Source organism: Geotrypetes seraphini, chromosome 4 (assembly GCF_902459505.1).
Source record: "Geotrypetes seraphini chromosome 4, aGeoSer1.1, whole genome shotgun sequence".
NCBI classification, from domain to species: Eukaryota; Metazoa; Chordata; class Amphibia; order Gymnophiona; family Dermophiidae; genus Geotrypetes; species Geotrypetes seraphini.
Window position 1 is genome coordinate 254,988,959 of NC_047087.1, and position 23,625 is coordinate 255,012,583.

General features: G+C 42.6%; 1 protein-coding gene across 3 annotated transcripts in view; it reads left to right on the plus strand.

The window, feature by feature from the left end:
* The first annotated feature begins 3,222 nt into the window (after positions 1-3,222).
* Positions 3,223-23,625, plus strand: part of MINPP1 (multiple inositol-polyphosphate phosphatase 1) — a 91,447-nt gene continuing 71,044 nt past the window's right edge. Inside the window, exons 1-3 of one of the 3 annotated variants that reach the window (XM_033943821.1) lie at positions 3,223-4,008; positions 16,648-16,845; positions 22,848-22,945. In XM_033943821.1, coding sequence (XP_033799712.1) covers positions 3,378-4,008; positions 16,648-16,845; positions 22,848-22,945 — 927 coding nt within the window. In that variant the 5' untranslated portion in view covers positions 3,223-3,377. Of the gene's footprint in view, positions 4,009-14,646; positions 14,898-15,023; positions 16,846-22,847; positions 22,946-23,625 lie in introns of those variants that run through there. The other 2 variants (XM_033943822.1, XM_033943823.1) reach the window with 2 other exon arrangements.

The window sequence follows — 23,625 nt, forward strand, 5'->3', positions numbered from 1 at the left end:
CTCTGGGCAGTGATGGCATATCCAGCTCCGCCAGGTACTCCTTAGAGTATCTGGAGTCGGACTGGAGGTCTAAGTCCAAGGCGTGGCCCATGTCCTGGACAAAGCAGGTGAAGGATGGGCGGGATGTTCCCGGGGCCCCGTGCGGGGTCGGTGAACGAGACCTTCGTCGGGTGGAGAAGGATGGGGAGGCTTCCCTCGAATATCGAGGTTCCTGCTCTGATCCATGCTCCGAGGCCGGGGAAGCACTGTGAGAGTGTTCCGGGGTTGTGGATCTTCGGTGTCTCGAGGAGCCCCTCGGAGACGATGCCGGGGTTCGGGGTACCGATTGATGTTGAATCGGTGACCTCGATCCGGACTCCCTCGGAGAATACCTGCGACTTTGGGTCGGGGTTCCGGTCCGAGGGGGAGTTCGGAGGATGCGCGGGTTGGAGAGTGATAACTCAGCCACCCTTAGTGGTCCTGTACGAGGTGTGGGAGAACGGCCTCGTAGAGTTGGTGAACCTCGGGCCTTCTTGGAGGTACGGCGGTTCGAGGTTTCTGTTGTTTTAGCCCGACGTTTTGCCTCTCGGCGTCTGCGGAGGGAGAACGTCTCGGGCGCCTCGGCGAGGAGTCCGAGGAGGATGGGATGCGGCGAGAATTGCGCACTTTTCCTCGAGGTTGCTCGATGCGAGGCTCAGGCTGGTCTGGCACATTCGGGGTCGAGGTCGATTGAAACTGGGCCATTGCAGCGGACAGCTCCGACGTGATCATCGCTCGGAGTAGGTCCTGGAAGACGGGCACGGACAGCATCGAAGGCATATCCACTGCCTCGGTGCACTCCACCGGGGGCGACCTCGTGTCAGAGTATTCCCGTGTGGTGGAGGCACGGCCCGAAGGCTTGGAGGGCTTAGCCGGGGCTGTAAGCATGGGGCTTGCGCCATGCGTCGACGTTGTCCCCGAGGCTGGCTTCTTCGATGTTACGGAACCTGAAGAGGGAAGAGGGGACTTACCCGGAGCCGAGGCTTTCTGTTGTTCCGAGGACTTCGGAGTCGAGTCTCGAGGCGATGCTGAGGTATCCGGGGCCGAGGTCAAGGCCGGGCCCGAGGCCGGGGCCGACCTCGAGGCCGAGGTGGAGGGTTGGTCCGGGGTGAAGAGATCCGCCATGCGGGCTTTTCTTCGACGGAGGGCCCGGTTCTGGAAAGTAGCACACTGGGGGCAGGAGTCGGTTGGATGAGCCGCCCCCAGGCAGAGAATGCACCGGCGATGCGGATCTGTGAGGGAAAGAAGCCGCTCACACCGGGTGCACTTTTTAAAGCCGGTCAAAGGCCGGGACATTAAATCGAAAGTAGCCGCGGCTCGATTAGCCACGCGGCCACGGGGACCCGGAAGCCTCCGGGTCGTCAAAAACGAAGCAGGAATCAAGTTAAAAGGTAAAGAATTCGCGCACAGCGACTTAATCGTGAAAAAAACAAGAAAAAATCGCGGTGCTAGAAGGCAGTTGGGGCAGAGCCTGAAAAACACGACTTCTAGGCTCAGCGGAAAATTTTGAACTGGAGATCACGAGGGGATGCACCCCCTAGTGGAGCAGGAAGGCACGCATGCGTGGAGCAGCAGAGCAAACTTAAATCTTCAATCAAGTTTGCTTGAAAATGCTTCCGCATCGGGGCTCCGTAGATGACGTCACCCACATGTGAGAATATCATGCCTGCTTGTCCTGGGATAAAGACAACTTTCTTCGTTGCTTTGCCACATCCGCTTGACACCAAATCACCACAATGTATCAATAATCTTAATTACCTTATCCAACCTACCATAAAGATACTAGGTATAACTTTGGATCAGTGCCTAACCATGAGAGACCAGGTGGACTCCTTGATCAGAAAGGGATTTTTCACTCTCTGGAAACTCAGATCCATTAAAGCTTATTTCGATACAGTGGCATTCAGAACCCTAGTCTAATCCCTCGTACTGAGTCTACTTGACTACTGTAACATCGCCTATTTAGCAATTTCCCAAAAGAACATGCAGCGTTTACAATTGATGCAAAATGCAGCGATCAAACTGATCTTTGGGCTGAGGAAGTTTGACCACATGACACCCTACTACCGGCAGCTGCATTGGCTGCCAATGGAGGCGCGCATAAAGTTTAAATTTGCCTGCTTCTGCTTCAAAGCACTACACGGACTTGCCCCTAAATATATAACTGACCTTTTCGTCTTCTCAGCCAACAGACACAAGAGAAGCTCACATCCCAACTTCGTTTTCCCCCCCAGTGAGAGGTTGTAAACTGAAAAAAACACCATGAACATCTTCTCTCGCACCAAGCAGACCTAGGTAAAGACCTAGAACAATTGCTTTCGCCCACTACTTATGAGGAATTTAGGAAACGTCTGAAAACACACCTGTTCCTAAAGTATCTAGACAACTGATCCTCTCTTCTCTCTCCCCTCTATAGCGATTAACTTGTTCTATTGATCACTCTCTCCTCAAAAATGGATTTCCTGTCCTATTAACCCTCTTTCTTCCTCCCCTCTTAAAGTCAATCAATTTGTACCTTTGCTTAATCTTTATAAACCGCATAGAACTTCACGGTATTGCGGTATATAAGCTGTTATTGTTATTATTATTATTAAAAATACTACACCTGAATGTACACCAGTTCAATAATTAATGAATTAATTAAAAGAACGTTTTAAGCAAAAAAGGAAGCCTGGAATGATCCAGTTTAGTCTGGCGCAGTGACATAAAGAAGCCTGGGTTTTAACTATATTTACATATATCCAGCATTACAACTACAATTCTTGCTCTCCTTTTGTGCTACAGTACTTCAGCTTGGCCAAATTTTAGTAATCAGGTATGCTTTAGCTATTCGGTAACTCCAGATAACTAAGACGGCAGTAAGCAGTTTCCAAGACAAGGTATCTGTCTCCTGACAAGAAGCGGCTGCAGCAAATTGCTAAACTTGTTGTACCAAAAAGACCACAACCCATCAGCAACGACTTCCGTCTTTCTGGGACCAAGCAGGGACGTCATTTGACAACCAATCGGGATCTGATTTACGAGATCACGTGATGACCCATTTATTACCTCCAAGCTTACTGGCGGGAAGTTTGCCCTGCCCCCATGCTATGAAGTGCACACGCCCTTTTAGGGGGCAGGGATTTACCTGCCAGCCAATCGGAATCTGTTTTCCCAAGAGCGCTTCAGGACCCGTATGTGTACTGGTGAAAAGCGTCTCTCCTGTGATATGAACACGCCCACTTTCTGTTTCCAATAAGGAACCAAGAGGAAGAAAGAGGAGATTCCGTTTGTGTGTCCTCTGATCCCCTCCTGGATTCGGGGAAAGACAGACTGAGCCGGGGCAACCTTTTTCCTGCTGTAAGAACCAGGTAGTCACCATGAACTCGATCTTTTTAAGGCGGAGCCAAGCGGTTTTTAATATAGTCCTGTTCCTGCTGATTTCCATGGCTCATTTCTGCTATTCAAATCATTTCTGTGCTAATTCGTCTGCTGCTTTCTGTTCCTTTTCTCTGACCACCTATTTTGGGACCAAGACCAGGTATGAAGATGTCAACCCTTACCTCCTGGAGGATCCCTTGCGGGTGAACAGAGATCAGGAACTCTTGTCTGACAGCTGTACCCCTCTGCAGATGATTGCTGTGATCAGGCATGGCACCAGGTATCCCACTAAAAAGCAGATAAAAAAACTTAAGCAGATCCACAAGATGATTAAAGAGAAAGCGAGAATGGATACAGAGTTGGTGATGGATTTAAAGGCATGGGAGATGTGGTACACAGATTTGATGGATGGGCAGCTGGTGACAAAGGGTGAGGAAGATATGAAAAACTTGGCAGTCAGGCTGGCATCTATGTATCCATCTCTCTATACCCATGAGAAATTCAAAACCTGCCAGCTGAAATTTATTACCAGCTCCAAACACAGATGTGTGAACAGTACTACTGCTTTTATTGATGGACTGGTGCAAAATTACTTTGGTCATCAAAAGACTCAAGTAGATGGTCTTACAGGTAATTTATATGTAATGGGGATCATAATCATAAAACTAAAACAGGAGTTCAGAGTTCCAGGAGCATGCTAGGAGATGTGTTATGGGTGGGCTTTGGTCATGCATAACTTGGAAGACTTGTAGCGATAAAGCTTTTCCAAGATGTCTTGGACATAACTTAGACGTTTGAATTCATTAAGGTATGACCCCCCCCCCCCACATACACCCACCAGCACCCCCCACTCCTCCACTGCTAACCCCCTCCCACCCACCCTCCAAAAATCTGAATGAGAGTACATACCTGTCTCTAGAACAGCAGCACTTGATATGGGAAAGCCTAATAGAGCATCACACAGGTTTCTTAAGTAACCTGGTGAATAGGCTAGTTCAGTGTTCTTCAACCGCCAGTCCGTGGACTGGTGCCGGTCCGCAGAAGTTTCCTGCCGGTCCACGGCCAGAACTTGCCTCAAGCCTGAGATCAGTGCACAAAGCTGCGGGCAGTGGCGGTGGATCCTACGTGCATCCTGCGCCTGAACCAGCAGCCTTCTCTCTGACATCGCAGGAAAAGCTTTCAGATGATGTGCGAGGAGCCGCCGCCACCGCCACACGTGGCTTTGTGCATTGATCTCCTCAGGCCCGAGGCATGTTCCAGCCGTGGACTGGCAGTGAGGAAGAGAGAGCCGGCCGCAGGCAGCATAAAACGGCCAAGTGGGAGCGCTGGCATGTTTCTTGCAGAGGGGGAGGAAGACACGAGAGACAGCTGGCTTTCTCAAGGTGTTGTTTGTAAACAAGAGAGGGCAGCAGGGCACCCACCCTCACCCAACTGCCATGATGAAGGGATGGCACATGGAGGGAGGGAGACAACAAAGGCAGGGGGAATTATTTTATTTTCAATTTAGTGATTGAATGTCAATTTTGAGAATTTTCATCTGCTGTCTATATTTTGCACTGTTCAGGAAGAAATGTATTTGTTTCTTTTTCTCTGGGGTTGTACTGCATGCAGAGTCTTGAATCTTAGGGTTTTGTTTGAATATATTAGTAATTTTAGTTTGTGGTCCCGTATTTGCATAGGGGTAATTTGTTCTGGTAGGAATGAATGTTGAAAAGCATACAGTGTGCTTTGTGTAGTTTAATTTTGTGGTTAACCATTATGTGTTGTTATAAGATTATATTGTGTGTATATATGAAAAATGAATGGAAAAAACAGTTACAATTAGTACTATTATGGGACGGAGAGAGGCAGGATTTGGCCACGACTTAGCCCAGTGCTCTTCAACTGATGGTCCGCGGACTGGTGCCGGTCCACAAAATAATTATTTTATTTCCGCCGGTCCATAGATATAAAAAGGTTGAAGAACACTGGGCTAGTTAACCATAGAAAGGAGAACATAGGCCCATAAGCCACTCTAACCACTAAATTTATGTTGGAATGTGCGAGTCCACCAAAACGCTACTCTACCTCCATATAGGTGCCACATGTAGCCGAGAGGGCTATTGGGGTGATAGACAGGTGAGTCTAGTAGGTTTTGGAGGAGTTTTGGAGGACTCAGCATAAATTAAGGGTATATGGTGAGATGTACTTCTGGCACTCTTTATGTGACATTCACAGCAGTGCCCTCTAAGGTGTCCCACTGCTTTGTTGGCCAGTCTCTCACAATACATGTCCAAATGATCTGGATTTGGATGTTTTCAACTTGGACATTTCTTTGGTTGAAAATGGGGTATAAAGTTAGGTGTCCTAAGGGTTGGTCATCCTGTCTGCTCAGATGCCCAAGTAGATGATTTTCAAAAAGAAACATTTTTTGGACGTATAGAAGTTTGGCTTTCAAAAATGGATGTTTCTATGCTTCTGAATTTGGACGTTTAGCAGGAAATGTCCAAATCGGACTTAGACGTCTTTTTCAAAAATGGCCCTCAATGTATAGTAATTTTGCTCACTTTATAAATTAAATAAAAATGGCATGCCTGTATTAAATCAACACCAAACTTACTTGCGTTCAAACACTTACTACCTGTGTATCCAAGATCTCCAGTCAAAAACTATACCACAGGTTTAAATACAAATAATCAAAATAAATAAGTTAAATTATTAATGTGCTCAGCCCCACAACCAAAACAGCTATAGAGTTAGCAAAGGTTGTACCAGGACCATCATCGCTTCTTCACAGTCCTGTGCCGCATGCCAAATTCTTTATAATCCAAAATCAATCAATATGTGTATTTATCACTTATCTGAAAAGGTATTTCAGGCAGGCTTTCACTATCCTTTGTTTTCTAGCTTACACCATCCACATGTGCATTCCTTCCAAGGGTTACCCTCTACTCGAGTTTCGCTAACAAATGTGTTATCAGGAGGGGCTCCTCTATAATACCTATATCCATATTCCAACCTTGGCATAAACATAAAGTTCATGGAAAGATGATACATCAAATAATTCGTTTTTCTGCAGAATGTAGAGAGCATGAAGGACAATAAATCCTCTGATGAATCTGGCATTTTGTTGAGATACCCAATTCAATCAGTGGGAGAAAAACCTCACAATATGCTTCTGGAGGTAATGTTCACACAAAACAAAAACAAAAGACCAGCAGTCTATTTATGTTGTGTTGTAATGTAATCCAGTAGTACTTTTGTTTATAGAGGTATAAACAAGAGACCAAAGACAGGGTCCTCCATATTCATGGGGGTTAGATTCACCCTCCCACCTCGTGAATAAGAAAAAATCATGAATAATTTTTAGGGCTGACTCTGAACTACCTCCCAGACCTCTCCATACCCCTCTCCATACCTTACTTTTCATTCCTGGTGGTCTAGCGGTGAAGCAGGGCAGGAGCAATCTTCCTACATTTCTGCCCAGTGCAGAACCATGATAAAAAATGACTGCCTTGAGCTCCTGCTGCAGTTTTCCGAGACCGCAGCAGCCAATTTTGATGGCGGCTCTGCACGGGGCAGGAGCGTAGGAAGATCTTCACTGCTTAGACCACTAAGATTGAAAAGTAAGATTAGGGTTTTTTCTTTTGATAATTGCATTTTTTTTCTTGTTCTTAATTGATTTGTTTTAATATTTTCTAAGCCGCATTGATCTGTTGTTCTGTTGTAAATTTTAGGATATCAAATTTTAATAAATATAAACAACATAACCAAAGTCGCAAGTGCCGAACTTATGAATATGGAGGGGGGGGGAGTGTACACATCTCTACTGCTTCTCTCAATCACTGCACATGTGAAAAAACACCCCAATAAAAAAACTTGGATTCATTTAACATTTCATATAAAAATCTAGTTCATTTCTCCATTAATGGGTTCTGACACATTTCACCAAAGCTGCTTCAGAAAACCCAACTCCAAAACATTCCAAAGATCAAGGTCTGTAAAAACAAACAAACAGACATTTATTAGGACTTCACATATTTCAAAATACAACAGTGTACCAATATGGCTGATGATTCTGGAGAGTACCTCACTCTTAAACTGTGTATAGCTTGTTCTTAAAAAAGTCACCAAATTTTGACACTGCTCTTATACCGAAAAAACGGACGTGACGTCACAAAACTCTGTGAAATTCAAAAATGTATACTAAAAACCACACAAAAAACCTAATGCAAAAATGCCCACCAATCGACCTCACGATTAAGGCCAAGCAGGGAAACTGCTGATGAAAAATTCACTGTTGTTTTCTCTTCATTAGTAGCGCTGGCATATTTCCTCCTCACTGCAAAATCGGTGCCTCCAAAGCAATACTGTGTGCTTTCTCAGTCCAATGTTGAGTCAATGGGGCCATATTATCACCCCTACAGATTTTATTAAGATGCTCAATTATTCTGGCTTTGATTGATGAAAAACGGTGAAGGGCTCTATCACATAAAGTAGTATCAAATAAGCAGCCCCGCCCCAACAACAGCTATATGTATATCTCTGAGCTGCAAGGCCAAAACCAACTTCTGTACTAAAGCCTGACCTAAAATCTGACTTGTCAAGTATAAAATCCATTAATCTTATCCAGAAAATCATTCTTCTGTTAGATTGGACAAAAATTTGCAGGATCCAAGGGATTAAAATTCTGCTTTTTAATTGGCTGAACAGATTTCTTCCAACTTGATGGGATTTTAGCCAATAGTAATGAAGCATTAATCATGATTCTTGATTTATTTGACAGTCCTAAAACAAAGTTTTTAACTAAGAAGGAAGGTAATGAATCCCTTGCAGATGTAGATGGTTTAGTTGAAGCAAGAGTTTATCATCCCATAAGAAAATGAAAGCCAAAATAAAAACCAAAGACTAGATAATGCACTACAACAGGCATGTCCAACTTCGAACAGGTCATGATCTACTTTTTCCGGCCAAAAGTGCCAGTGATCTACCACCATGAAAATTAAGTTTCAAATTAAATTTTAACCCAATAAAGTTGGAGGATTTCCCCCCCACCCCCATTTTTAAAGAACCTTCTGTCATTTACTTGGATGTGATCAGCTGTTAAGCAAATTAAGCAAAAACAAAACAGAGAGACAAAGATCCAGTAAGAACTGCGAGGGGAAATGGAAAGTAAATTTTTTCTTAGAGTTTTATTGAGTAATAATTTTCTTTAACTGTCTTAATAACTTTCTTTAACTTTTATTGAGTAATTTGTGTTAAATTTAGGTCAAGTATTGATCCAGGCTGATCTTGTACAATCTTTAATATTTCGCTCTTGCTCATTAGTGAGACATCTGAGCCTGCATTTAATCCACCAGTTTTTTGAAGGGTGAATATTGCGTGAGGGCCAGTCTCAGGGAATCCTGGAGATGTTCATCTGTCATGTTGGAACATTGTGTACTCTTTGTCATTTTCAGATGGGAAAACACAGATTCACACAAATAAGTTGAACCGAAACAGGAGTGTACAGCTTCACTGCATCTTCTCAAGCCTAGTCTCTAGGCACTAGCTTCCAAAACGATTCTTGCTCAGCACAGGTTTTTGGAAAAATGTCATTTTTTCCTCCCCCCCTCCATATTCATTTTCAAGAGATGGCTTGGTCATGAGTAATTTATACTGATAGCAGCTGCAGTTTCTTTAATGTCCACATCTACTTTGAATGGGTACGACAAGTACTCCACAACTGTTCCAATTTTTTGGAAGTCACAGAATGTATTTTTGAATTCCTGGATAACAGATTTCTGTCACATACTTCTCGTTCTGAAAAACAAAATTTGGATATTGCTCCAGATGGTCTTGTGTATTAGGAAAATGATCAAAAGTGTTGTTTGCAAGGTCAGTCATCTTTAGCTTAAATTTGCTCTTATAGGATGAAACTGTACTCATCAAGTTTCAAGTTTTATTAAGGTTTGTTGTACATGCAATGTCATATACTTCAATGCGTATAACATTTTAAAAAATATAGGGGACAAAACAAAACAAAACATCATCTCACCAATGCATTTGTTTTTACCTTGTAGTTCAAGATTCATATCACTTAGTTCACCTGTAAAGTCAGCGAGAAATGCCAGATCACATAACCACTCATCTTCCAACTCTGCTTGGTCATCTCCCCTCTCCTTCAAAAAACTTCTTATTTCATTCAGCAAATCACAAAATCTTTGCAGAAATTTGTGCCTACTTAGCCATCTTACATCTGTGTGCAAAATGATTTTCGCTGCCTCTTCATCAAAAGTAAGATTGAAAAGCTATATTTGAAGTGATTTCCACAAACTGAATTTACAGTTTTGAAAGTGATGTCCATGACAGTCTTTGTATTAAGTCTCTTGCTTGCCAAAACTTGCTGGTGAATGATGCAGTGGTAAGAAAGAAAACCTGGGAAGTCGTCATGCTGTCCTCAGAGGGCTATGAAACCATTAATCTTGCCTATCATTGCTCTTGCTCCTTCAGTAGTGATAGAAACAAGTCTATGCAATGGAAGATTACTTTTTGTCACAAAAGAATGGAAAGAACTGAATATTTCCTGACCGGTGGTTCTCCCTTTTAAAGAAATCCAGCTCATCCAAGTAGATCTTCTTTAACACTGAAGTCTTCAAAAACCATCCGGATAAAGACTAGTAACTGGGCTATGTCTGTAGATTCATCCAGTTGGAGTGAGAAAGCAACACCATTTGAAACATCCTAATCTTATCTAATCCTTAGGTTTGTAAACCGTATCATCTACACGTTCGTAGAGCTCAACGCGGTTTACAGTAGGAGAAATAGGAAGGAACTACAACAGAGGGTTAGCTGTAGAAGTGTGACGAAAATTTAGAGGATTTGGGATGCCAAGATCTAAGAGTTTCCTTGATTCCTAAGTTGGAGGGAGACTTACATTTTTTGAGAAAAGCCAGGTTTTCAGATGTTTGCGGAAAACTTGGAGAGAGCTCAAGTTCCGAAGAGGGGAGGTAAGGTTGTTCCAGAGCTCAGTGATTTTGAAGTGAAGAGAGGTCCCTAGCTTTCCTGTGTGGGAAATGCCTTTTAGCGAGGGGAAGGATAGTTTTAATTTGTGGGAGGATCTGGTGGTATTAGGGTTTGAGGAATTCCAAGAAAGAGGGATAAAGGGAGGGAAGATACCATATAGGATTTTGAAAGTTAAACAGGCGCATTTATAGTGGACCCTGGCGATTATCGGAAGCCAGTGGAGCTTGGCCAGGAGCGGGGAGACAGGGTCAAATTTACTTTTAGTGAAGATGAGCTTGGCCTCCAACAATTGTTCAGTTGTGTCTCCACACATCTTTTCTATTTGCCGCACGACGGTATTTCTTGACAATTGTACATCTTGAATAGAAGCTATGATCTCTTTCTTATTTTTAAATCCTTCAAAAAGATTGTCAGCTGCTTCAAGAAAACAATCTTTTACAAATTCCCTTTCAGTGAAAGGATTGCATTTCTCTGCAAACAGGTTGCTGACCTTGAAGGTGCTATGTTTGCATTGACCGAATGTGACCTTGGCTTCACCATCAACTGTAGCCAATTTCGAGTTAAGTTCTTTGACCTTCAGTTTACAAATTTTGGGTGAAAAATCAGCATCAAACTATGCAGAGCCTTATAATGACATTCCAAATTACCCTTTTTGGGCAAGGACACTGGGATGTTATAAATTAGACAACAACACTTGTCTTACACCATGATGAAGTAGTCCATTTCCCATTCATCATGAAAGTGGTAGGTTTTGCTCTTCTTTGTACACTCATCTTTGTTATATTGGGGTGGCTGGATGTAAGAAGGCCAAATCTGCTAAGTTAGTATAAACACTGACTGAATCTGATCCAAAACTATTACTGTCCTAAAATATTAAAGATCAACTTCTGGATGATGTGCAATACAAGAACTGGAGATGCCAAAACCACACATGCAGTTCTAAAAGTAAAAATAAGAATTCATCATACTGGCACCAATAATCAAATACCACCAAACAATCATCAAAAAAACTCAAACACATGTCCAAACCAGATAAAATCAAATACCGCCAAACAAGTTCAAATACCACCACATGCGATTTAATAAATTCTGCACACAGTGTAGAATCAACACAAAGGCAAGGCGAAATAAAATTGCAGTGTAGAATAAACACAAAGGCTAGGCAAAGTAAAATTGCAGACGCAAGCAAAATTCACAGTGGTTTGAACCAATTTGAAGGCAAGGCATAGGCAAGTTAGAACAAAATTGGAAAAGCCCACCAAATTCTTGACACTTTGTTGTGTCTGCCCGAAAAGTCTAATGAAAGCAAACTATAAAGGGACCAACGACCAGCACATGACGCAACTAATATGGTAAGGGGCTCATAATTGAAAGAGAAAAACCGGCCTAAGTCGGCACTTGGACGATCATTAGTCAAAAACGTCCAAGTGCCGATAATAAAACCGGGTTTCGGACGTATTTATAAACGACCTAGGCCTTCATAGTGCCGCTGAACGACCAAAGCTAAACGGGGCGTGTCAGGAGGAGTGTCGAGGGCGGGACATGGGCAGGCTTAGACTTAGTCGTACTGCATGTATAACCGAAAGTTATACAGCACAGCATAGACGGAACTTGGACATTGTGACTTAGACCATTTAAAACATGGTCTAAGTCACAAAAACCCACCTAAAGTCACCAGATATGCACTGCAGACACAAACTACAGACCCACACACACTACCCCAGTGATCACTGACCTCCCCCCACCCCCATAAAAATATTAATCACAACTTGAAAATTGTGCCTCCAGAACATCATCACCTGGCAGCCTGGCATAGGAAAGCCTAGTCGTGCTGCACAGAGGCGTCTTAAGCTGTCTTGGGGGTGGGTTAGGGATCTATAAAGAGGAGGACCCATGCCCATAAGCCCCTTTAATCACTGCATTGATATTGAAACATGTGCATTCCCCTATACACCCCCAAAACCCTTTTGTACTGGCATATAAGTGGCTCCTGCAGCCATAAGGGCTATTGGGGTGGTACATAAGTGGGTCTATGGGATTCTGGAGGTGGTTTTGTGGGCTCACCATGAGCTATAAGGGAGCTGTAGTGAGATGATGACATGGCACCCTTTTTGTGAAGTTCACAGCAGTGCCCTGTAAGGTACCCCACTATTTAGGTGCCATGTCTGGGTGTTCAGTCCATCACTTTGCAGACCCCTCCCACGTCCAACAGGGCTTGTTCTAGGCGTTTTTGACTTGGACGAAAAGTTGGACGAAAATGTAGTATAAAGATGGACGATTAAGCGACTTGGATGATCAGATTAGCAGGACATATAGTTAGACGATTTTCAAAATGAAAAAAAATTTGGACATATTTTTTGAAAATGTGTCCTACGCTGTTTTTTACTTTGGACGACTTGCGACTTGGACGAAAATGGACTTAGACATTCCTTTCGATTAAGCCCCTCCACATGTATTCAGGTAAAGCCTGGGTAAATGGATATCACCCGGTATATAACACATTTCTAAGGGGACAGGGCAGGAATGGGTGATTCTGAGAGGCAGGAGACCAGGTATGCCGGGCCTGTGGCGTATCATCCCAAGGCACGGGCAGCGGCCCCCTAGGGTACCCACAAACTATTAGCATGAAAACAACAAGTGCCCCAATACACCTGCAGGCAAGATTCCCGCAGGCAGGGAAAAAAAGACAGGCAAAGGATCAGCAGCGGCGGCAAGCCCTCAGCAGGCGACCTTCCGGTATGAGCTCTCTCCTAGCGACGGAGCAAGCTGCTGGAGAGATGGAGCCAAGTGGGGCTGTCAATCTACCTCTGACCCCTCCGCGAGCTACAGGTAGATCGCAATCTACCTGTTGAACATGCCTGCACTACAAGATGGAGAAACTGTGGTCCCAGTCCTACCATCTCTGGTGTTACAAACTTGAAAAGAAGACACATCAAAACAGATTGAAGTAGGTGAAAGGGGAAAAAGCCTAAAAATTCTCTCTTGTTCCCAATAGAGATGAACTTTTACATTACTGAATAAAGAACTTTAGACCAGTTATCGTTAGGTTGGATTAGTTTTGAGTAATAAATTGACTTCACATTTCTAATCACTTAACAATGAAAGAAAAGGCATTCTTCATATATGGAAAAGTTAGCCATAGTCTTAAGCTTTCATCAGTCTTTCTCTGCTATTTTTAACTGCCACTTTAAGAGCAATAATCTCTGGTAAACCAAGGGTTCCCCTGTTTAATCTTTGTAAACTGCATACAAAGAGGAGCTCCAGCTTCTAAGGCACTAGCCAACAATTTGTCCCAAACTGATATTTGCTTCTCATTTTTCACAGCCAAGTTATCGGGAAACGAATCACATGTGCTGGCTAGAGAGTCCAGATCAATAATTTTTATTGGTGAATCATTAACCTTAAGTACAGAACTAACAGTTTCAAAAAAGAAATCTACGGTAATTTATGGTCTGGCCAAGGCATATCTTTTAATACAGTATTATTGTGTTTGAGGATCCTAGCCATAGATTTTAAAAAACAAATCCAAAATCTGTCCAGTTTCATATGTACTAGGGGCCTCAATATATTGCTTAAACCCCAGATCATTCACAAGAGTAAAACATTCTAAATCCTTAGGTTTGGAGAGAGAATCCAGCTGAATATTACAAAAAATTACCCAATACCCTCTCCATGATAGTGGTTTTTAGTGCAGGACGGCGCACTAAATGTTCTGCACTGCTTCCGACACTCAGAGTTCCTGTGAGCATCAGGAGCAGCACAGAGCATTCAGTGCGCCAGCTTGCACTAAAAATCGCTATCACAGTTTTGTAAAAGGGGGGAGGAAAGTAACATAGTGGATGATGGTAGATAAAGACCAGAATGGTCCATCCAGTCTGCCCAACCTGATTCAATCTAAAAATTTGTTGGGGTTTTTCTTCTTCTTCTTAGCTATTTCTGGGCAAGAATCCAAAGCTCTAGGTTCCAACTAGTGCTGCCCGAATCGGGGTAAAAAATTTGATTCGATTCAATTCAGCCTATTGAATCGATTTTTCGATTCGATTCGATTTTCCTGCCCAATTGGGTGTTTTTTTTTTTTAAAACATCCTGGTGGGTTTATTTTATAGCCTCTTCACCCCCTTTGCCCTCTCCTAACCACACTGGCGCCGTGGTGTAAACAAAATAAACAAACAAAAAATACTTTTCCTCTATCTATTAAATCCTAGCTCACGTTTGCAGTCTAACACCAGCTCTGGCAGGATACACGTTTCAAATCTGACATATTGTAATCACAAAAGCAGGCCTGAGCTCTGCTGCCTGTGGCTACAGAGGAGACAATTTACCATGGATCTGTGAAGCTGGCGCAGATAATGCCTACACAACTTAGCTGCGCTCGTGTGAAGAGAGAAAACGACGATGAGACAACTGAGCAGGCACAGCCCAACCCCAATGCGAACTCCCCACTCCCTAGTAAAAAGAAAATGCCAATTCTATGCACTGGTGGCTTGAGGCCGAGGGTGGCTGAGTGCGGCTGTGCAGGACTGGACTGATTGCAGGTAGGAATCTAATTGGTGGTCTGAGCTGAGATTGGATGTGCTTGGGCAGTCCAGCCCTGTGTGTAAGAATAGTAAAATATCATTCAAGATGTCTAAGAATGATTGATTGTAATCCATCTCAATCAGACAGCTTTGAAATGGTTCTGTTGTTCTGAAAGAAAATGCAGACGGCAAAGCCTTATCAAGATCAACAGGAACTCGGTGGTCACGACGTGGAAGATTAGCTTCACAAAGGGATAGCAGCCCTGAAGAAACCCTCGGGGTAAAACATGTCGGCTTTGATATCCCTGAGAATTTGACCACTTTAAGCTAAGTATTACAAAAATTACTAGCACAAAAGATATTTATTATAAATTATTTATTGTTTTGAAAGACATAGTTACATTTATAGAATACAGTATAAACTATTATAAGAGACCCGGTGAAGATTAAATGCATAAAGCCAGATACTATGAATTATACTTGAGTATCTTGGTGGCATTTCTGAGGGTCTGGGTGATTAAAAATATTGTGATGAGAGTTAGGAGGTAGCCTCAGATTGGACTACTCTTGAAGCATCAGATTCTATACTCTCATCATTATTGAGATATGCTGGTATACAATTCATATTCACATCTCAGAACACTTAGTATTGGATTCCCTTTATCCTAGTATATCATCACTTTCCCTCATGCGCTTTACCTAACCTTGACATCATTACCTTTTCTTCTCCTGCCAACCCCTCTCCTGAAGTTAGCACCACTTTCTTTTCTTTTCTACTTCTCCCCTCACCACCTTTCCCTCCCCTTCTTACCACCCCACTTCTTCTTTCCTTCCATTGTGGCTGGCATCTTCCTAGCTTCAGCACTATCTTCCCTCCCTTTCCACCCTTCCAGGCATCAGTATCCTCTTCTTCCTAATGCTGCTAACTGGCTCCAGATTTGCCCATAAATGTTGATCCTATCCTAGGTTTACCCATTGCTTACAGGGACTTGTTGCTCTGATCAAATTCAGGGAGGGGTCCAGGACTGCCTTTGACTTCCTGTAGAGGTCTGGAAGTTCAACTTGGTGCTACTGGTTGATTTTTCAAATGAATTGCTAATTTCTTCAGACAGAAGGATATTAGCTTCCTTTGTTTCTGATTATAAAGGGTTTCAAATGGCACACAAAGAGGGAGGAGAAAGGATTTTGGATTTAGCTCATGCCTTTTTTTCACTTTTAGCTCAAGGTGAGTTACATACAGGTTCAGTAGTTAAGTTCTCTGTCCCTGGACAATAGCTTACAATCTAACCCGCCTCCCCCCTTTATGAAGCCACGTTGGGATTTTTTTTATCACCATGATTGGCGTTAAACCCTAACGCAGCTTCATAAAGTGTGTTTTTTGGGGGGGATAAGTTTGTACCTGAGCCGGTGGAGGGTTAACAGACTTGTCCAGAATCAAACTTGGATTTGAACCTGGCTTTCCTGGATCTCAGGCCGCTGTTCTCCTTTTGATGTATTTTCCCACAGATGAACAACAGGAGCAAACCTTTAGTACCTAGGCTTTCAAGACTCCTATTTGACCTGCTTGTGGAAATCAAGAACCTTACACTAAGGATTCTTCCCATAGGTGTAGAGTGGGAGAAACTCCTTCCTGAGCAAGTTCCCAAAAAGTTGCAGTCAAGTTTTGTTCTGAGAACAACCTTTAGGCTTAACAGATTCCTTTTGAATTTGGAAATAATAGAATATAGTAGAAGCATTTTCATTTGCCATAATTGTCCTTGTTTTCCAGACGTAGGCTGTGCACAGTATGTGATCAATGATGAACTCATGAGGTTCTTTGATCATTGTCCGAAGTTTCTGACTTACATAGAAGAAAATGATACAGCCATGCATCAAGTGGATGCCTTCAAGGAAGGCCCAGAGATGAGGAGGGTTTTGAAGAAAATTGCATCTGCTTTGCACTTACCAGTGAAAAATATAAATGCAGGTATTTCTTTATACATTTTAATTATGTAAGAGGTTATTTTAATTATTTAAGATCGTTATCCATTTGTGTTTAGGTTATTCTAACTAATTATGTATAAGAAAGATTGTAAGAAACTGGAGCACTAAAATATATGAATATAAAGAATAAAATGAAAGTGAGGGATTTTAGGAGAAATGTCAGTAGTCTATGACACAATTTTCAGATATTCGGAAGTTGTGAAGTGGGTGAATGTACCCTCTTTTTTTAAAACGCTGTATGTTGTCACCTGCCAGACTGCAGTGCAACTGACTACTGAGCTTAGACAGGTGGTGTTGACAATCGTGGTGTGCTCCTTGATACAGAAGGAGCCCCACAGGGTGGTCAGCTCATACAAGAGTTCAAGTGTACTTCAGAGTGTTGCTCACTGATTCTTTCAAAGGAAAAACAACTTTCACCTTTTATTTCCCCCAACAAACCCCCCCCCCCAAAAAAAAAAAACCAAACAAACAACAAAACAACTGTCTGGTATACCACAGTCAATGTCTTCCCCTTGACTATAGTTCTCCATGAACACGGAACAATTTATCAAGCAAAAACCAAAACCATATATCTCAGGATACTTCCTGGTCACAATAATATCCTTGTTAATTAGTTTTGTACAGTTCCAACAAAAGCAGGCCAGCTGCCATGCCTTGTTAGGTATCCAGGCTTTAACAGCCTCAGTCCTATTCTCTCTCTCTCTGCAGGACGCTTAAGTCTAGGTTGGCTCAAATACCGCTCTAACCACTCCTCCAGATATGGCATTCAGAAGCCTAAAAAGTCCCTGGATACATCCAGAAAGTCAGTTTGATTATCGGCACTTGGACGACCTGTCTTTTAGGTCGTCCAGTCGTCCAAGTGCCGACTTGAGCGGGTTTTTAGACGTTTCTAAGTTTCGATTATGAGCCCCTTAGTATCGATCAACAGTTATTTTGTAGCCCTGCCAAATGGTTCTAACACCATAATCATTTCTGCCAGCAAGGATTCATCATTGCATACAGTTTGGCCAGGAACTGCTTGTTTGCACCTGGTTCAGTGGCAATTGCATGCAGCTCCTCCACATTTAAGTGTAGAGTTGGTAGAATACTTTTCTACTGAGTTGACATGCACTGCTTGAGCATTTTCTTCAGTGAATGACTGATTAACTTTCATTCACTTTGTGTAAAGGGGTGGTTATACTCGCTATGTTATAAGCTTGCTTGCCTCACTGGGTAGGTCATTCAGATTGACTGCAATTTTTGATGGCTTGAGTCCATAAGAGAGTACGAGTTTGAGATTATGACCTGCTCAACCTATCCAGACCTCTTCTTGGAATGCTGCTTTCGTGTTAGCTGTATTATCAGTCACACAGATGAGACTAGCTCGGTGCAGATTATACTCTGCCAAAATGCTTGAAACAAAATCGATGAATATTCTCGCTCAGTGGTCTCCCTCATTGCCAAAATTGCTGAATACATAAACCAGTTTTCATCAAGGTGAGCTTCTCTTCCAGTTTTTTTTAGTTGAGGTGTTGGTGTCAAATTTCCAATCTGGTCCCTATCCCCGTTCTCTTCCAATCCATCCCCATGGATTCCATTGGATTTCCGCAGGTTTCTTATTGTCCCCATCAATGTGCACACCTCTAATCTGCACCTTGAGGACATTAAGCATGTGGGGAATTATAAGTTTGAGTACAGATTGCAAGTCTCTTATGCTTATGTCATAGTATGCCTGTGCAATTTAATATATATTGGTAGGACCAGTAGGATAATGAATGTCAGAGCATCATAATGAAAATAGCATTTTAAGAAATTGTATTACTGCAGCTTGAATTTCCCCTGAAGTTCACAGGGATTGCGTTCCAGGAGCACCCGCGAACTTTGAAAAACTGTGATTATTGGAAGCAGTTTAGGAGTGGGGATTGGGGGCGGGAGAGGGCTGCAGGGGCGACGGCGGTGGCTGCTGTGAGTGCCGATGTGGGCAGTGGCGCTTGCGGCTCCGACCCAGGCCAAGATTGCTGGTCAGGTGGAGTGGGGGGCTGGAGGATGCACACGGCCGGGTCCCGAGTCTCAGGCAGGTCAGGCAGAGTAGATCTGGGGGCCAGAGGAGGCGGACAGAAAAAAAACGTGAATGATTGGGAATGCGAACTGTGAACCGTGATTTTGCAGGGGTATACTGTATAATTAAGCCTTCAGAAGAAGATTAATTACTGTCCATTCTGGCTTGGGTTACTTGTTTATTTAGTCAAGTCTCAAGGTGGGTGTAATATATAGGTGTGTCAGAACTGTTCATTGTGAGCACCACATTTTCACCTCTTGATATATGGCTTAGTGGATAGACCAGTTTATAGTCTAGACAAATGCTTCTCTTAGAAACATAGAAAGTGATGACAAATGGATAGGCTAGATAGACCATATGAGGTTCATCTACATCAGCAACTACATAGAAACATAGAGTATGACGGCAGAAAAGGGCCCACTCGAATAACCCACCCCTCTCCTAAGCACTTCCTCGAAGTGAACACACATGTTTATCCCATTTATTCTTAAAATCGTGCACACCTCTACTACTCTCTCATTCCATCGATCAACTACCCTTTCGGTGAAGAAATACTTCCTAGTGTCGCCATGAAATCTCCCACCCCTGATTTTTAGCAGATGCCCTCTTTTCGCCGTAGGTCCTGTTAGGAGAAAGATGTCTTCTTCCACCCCAATACGGCCAGTAACATATTTGAACATCTCTATCATGTCTCCCCTCTCTCTGCGTTCCTCGAGAGTGTATAGCTGCAACTTACCTAGACGTTCTTCATATGGGAGATCCTTGAGTCCTGAGACCATCCTAATGGCCATTCGCTGAACCGATTCCATTCTCAGCACATCCTTCTGATAGTGTGGCCTCCAAAATTGAACACAATGTTCCAGATTTGGTTTCACCATGGACCTGTACAGCGGCATTACCACTTCGGGCTTTCGGCTGATGAAACTTCTCCAGATGCAACCCAGCATTTGTCTAGCCTTGGATGAAGCTTTCTCCACTTGATTGGCTGTCTTCATATCTTCACTAACGATTACTCCCAGGTCCCGTTCTGTAACAGTTCTAGTTAAGGTTTCACCGTTCAGAGTGTAGGTTCTGCATGGGTTTCCACTACCAAGGTGCATAACTTTACACTTCTTGGCATTAAAACTCAGTTGCCAAATAGTAGACCATTGCTCCAGTAAAAGTAGGTCCTGTGTCATAGTGTCGGGCACGGTACCTCTGCCCACAACATTGCATAATTTAGTATCATCGGCAAATAATGCAATTTTACCCTTAAGTCCCTGAGGCAGATCCCGTACGAAAATATTAAATAGGATTGGACCCAGGACTGATCCCTGCGGTACTCCACTAAACACCTCCGACGTTTCGGAGGGAGTACCATTTACCAATACCCTTTGAAGTCTGCCACTGAGCCAGTCTTTAACCCATGCAGTTAATGTTTTTCCTAGTCCCAGCGAGCTCATCATGTTCAATAATCTACGGTGTGAGACGAGTGTGGGAGGAGTGTGTGGCGCAGTGGTTGAAGCTACAGCCTCAGCACCCTGGGGTTGTGGGTTCAAACCTCACGCTGCTCCTTGTGATCCTGGGCAAGTCACTTAATCCTCCATAGCCCCAGGTACGTTAGATAGATTGTGAGCCCACCGGGACAGATAGGGAAAATGCTTGAGTACCTGATTGTAAAACCGCTTAGATAACCTTGATAGGCGGTATATAAAATCCTAATAAAAACTTACTGAAGTCCAGATACACTACATCCAGGGACTCTCCCTTATCTAGTTTTTTCGTTACCCAGTCAAAGAAGCTGATTAGATTGGATTGGCAGGACCTTCTGTTTGTAAATCCATGCTGATGGGGGTCCCTCAGCCTCTCATCATCCAGAACCGTATCCAATTTGTGTTTAATCAACGTTTCCATAAGTTTACACACTATTGATGTAAGACTTACCAGCCTGTAATTTGCAGTCTCTGACCTGCATCCCTTTTTGTGAAGCGGAATGACGTTAGCTGTTTTCCATTCTAATGGGACTTTTCCCGTGCTCAAGGAAAGATTGAAGAGCTTGGCTAACAGTTCTGCTAGGACATCTCTCAATTCCCTAAGCACTCTGGGGTGCAACTTATCCGGTCCCATGGCTTTATTCACTTTGAGCCTTGACAATTCTTGGTAGATGCTGCTGGTGGAAAATTCAAAATTCCTGAACGGGTCTTCTGAGTTCTCCCTTTTTTGCAGCTGTGGACCGGTTCCCAGCACCTCACAGGTAAATACTGAGCAGAAGTATTTGTTCAGTAGTTCGGCTTTATCGGAGTCCGATTCTGCAAAGTTGCTGTCGGGTTTCCTCAGGCGTACTATCCCATCAGTATTCCTCTTTCTATCACTAACATACCTGAAAAATGATGCCTCTCCCTCAGAGATCCTGTATTTGTCTTTTGCTTTCTTAAATTCAGTTGGCATTCTCATCATATCCACCACTCTTTCTGTAGAGAAGTATTTTCTTAATTATCCCTGAGTCTCTACTCCCTTTGATCCACCTCATATAACCCCCTTGTTCCAGAGCTTTTCAATTGAAAGAAGTGCATTTATACTATTGAGGTATTTAAATGCCTCTATTATATCTCTTCTCTCTTGCCTTTCTTCCAAAGTATATATATGAGATCTTTGTCTCCATATGCTTTATGATGAAGTACAGTGACCATTTAATAAAGGTCTTTTAGAGTGATTCTGCTGTGATGCCATTTTTCACCATTCAGCGGTATACTGGTATCAAGTTTTAATAAAGATAAAATTTAGGTCCTTTATGTCCTTTTGAAGTTGAGGTCTGCAGAATGGCTTATAGTACTTCAAGTGAGATCTTGTCGGAGATTCAATATCTCCTTTTCCCCTGCTGGGCAATCCTCTCCTCAAGTACACAAACATCCTTCTGGCTTTGGGTAAGATCAGAGATACAGAAATTTTCTGTGTGCTCTGCATCAGAGCAGAAGTGATTCACTCCTGCCCAAGAGACCACAAGACTACCTGGGGGGGAGTTCCTATTCTTGTGTGTGTGGGTGTTGGTACCATTTTTCGTTTCAACTTTAGCTGAAAGAAACTGTGCTGTTTCAGCCACAAATTTGCTTTCATCCAAAACAAAACAAAAACATTTGATGCCTTTTTTTTTTAAAATTGAGGAATCAAGGAACAGGTAATAATAAACAAGGCATAACAACTTACAACCAATGAAATAGAATACAGACTGGAAGAACAGCAGACCGTGTCAGAGGACATATCTTCGCAAGCATTATGTCAGTATTTGTGTGCCACAGAGACTGGCAAATCGTATATGTCTGTCATACTAGCAAGGAGAGCCCTCTCCTGGGAAGATGACAGAACTGGAGCTCTAAAGATAATTATCAAGGCCCAGGAGATCATTGGGAGACAGAAACTTTATAAAAATCAAGCAGATATTTACTTTTAAGAAGTATCTAATTTCATATTTATTTATTTCAGTATTTCTATTCCTTTCTTAATTTCCTCTCAAAATATTCTTGAAGATTCAATGCAAAAATGGTATAAAGAATTAAAAAAAATATATAACTGACTAAATTGAAAGTCTCAGCTGCACAACTAGACAAACTTTAACTGTAAATTTCCTGGAACTGTCCAGTCATCTTTTTGTAATCCAAAACCCTAAATTGTAATTTTCCTGGAAATGTCCAGCTAGTTTCTTTTGTAATCCGCCCAGAACTGCAAGGTACGGGTGGAATAGAAGTCATTAATATAATGTAATAATTAACATGCATTTTAAGCCAGCAATATAGCTAAAAGTTTCCTAAAGAAAACTAGCTAAAATTTAACTGATTATCTTACTGTTTCAGTGACTTTTAAACTTTGACCTCATTGAGACATAGGACTATACTTCATAAGAACAAATAAAAAGAAACATCCGAGTTAGAGGATAAAGTTAATATCTTGCTCTGGTTTTGGGCTCATTTCAGATTTAATTCAAGTGGCTTTTTTCACCTGTTCCTTTGAGCTGGCTATTAAAAATGAGAACTCCCCCTGGTGTTCACTGTTTGAAGAAGAAGATAGCAAGGTAGGTCTGGCTTGTGCCCCATATTTGCTCTCAATGCTATTCTATTCTCCATTCTCTAAGAGGCTGATTTTCCAAGGTGCATGAAAAATTTAATGCAAGATTCTTTTTTCAACAGTGGGAGCTGTTCTCTAATATCTTGTAATTTTCTCATTTAAACATCCATGCATGTTTGTGAATTAGTCTCATAGTGGTCTCTCGTTTTGAGTATGACGTTTATGGCATGCACTGCAGAATGCTGGCAACTGAAATTGAAGCACAGGCTTTTATGCAGATCACACAGCACAGTGACTTGTAACATGAATCCACACTTCAATATCAGTTAGCAAAATGCTGGAACCAACGACCATTTACTCGTACACTTCGATCTTGTGATCACTGTCTCAGGTTCAGAAAACTTTTAAAAGCATTTCTGTACCAAGACAGGGAGCCAACCTGGAAGTAACTGAAATGGTAATTGTAAAAGCCCATTTCTAAAATGCCTACTCTAAGGCAACTCCTGGGACTTAACAATGAGCCAAAGATGACCTACTTAAACGTGTAACTTTGTATGTGTAACTATGACCTAACTGTGTTAATAACAGTACTAGCAACTCTATTGAATGTCTGTGTCAAACTTGTAACTTCCTGGGTAACTGAACCAACCTCTTGTAATGTAATCCAAATTTGAACTTAATAGCTAA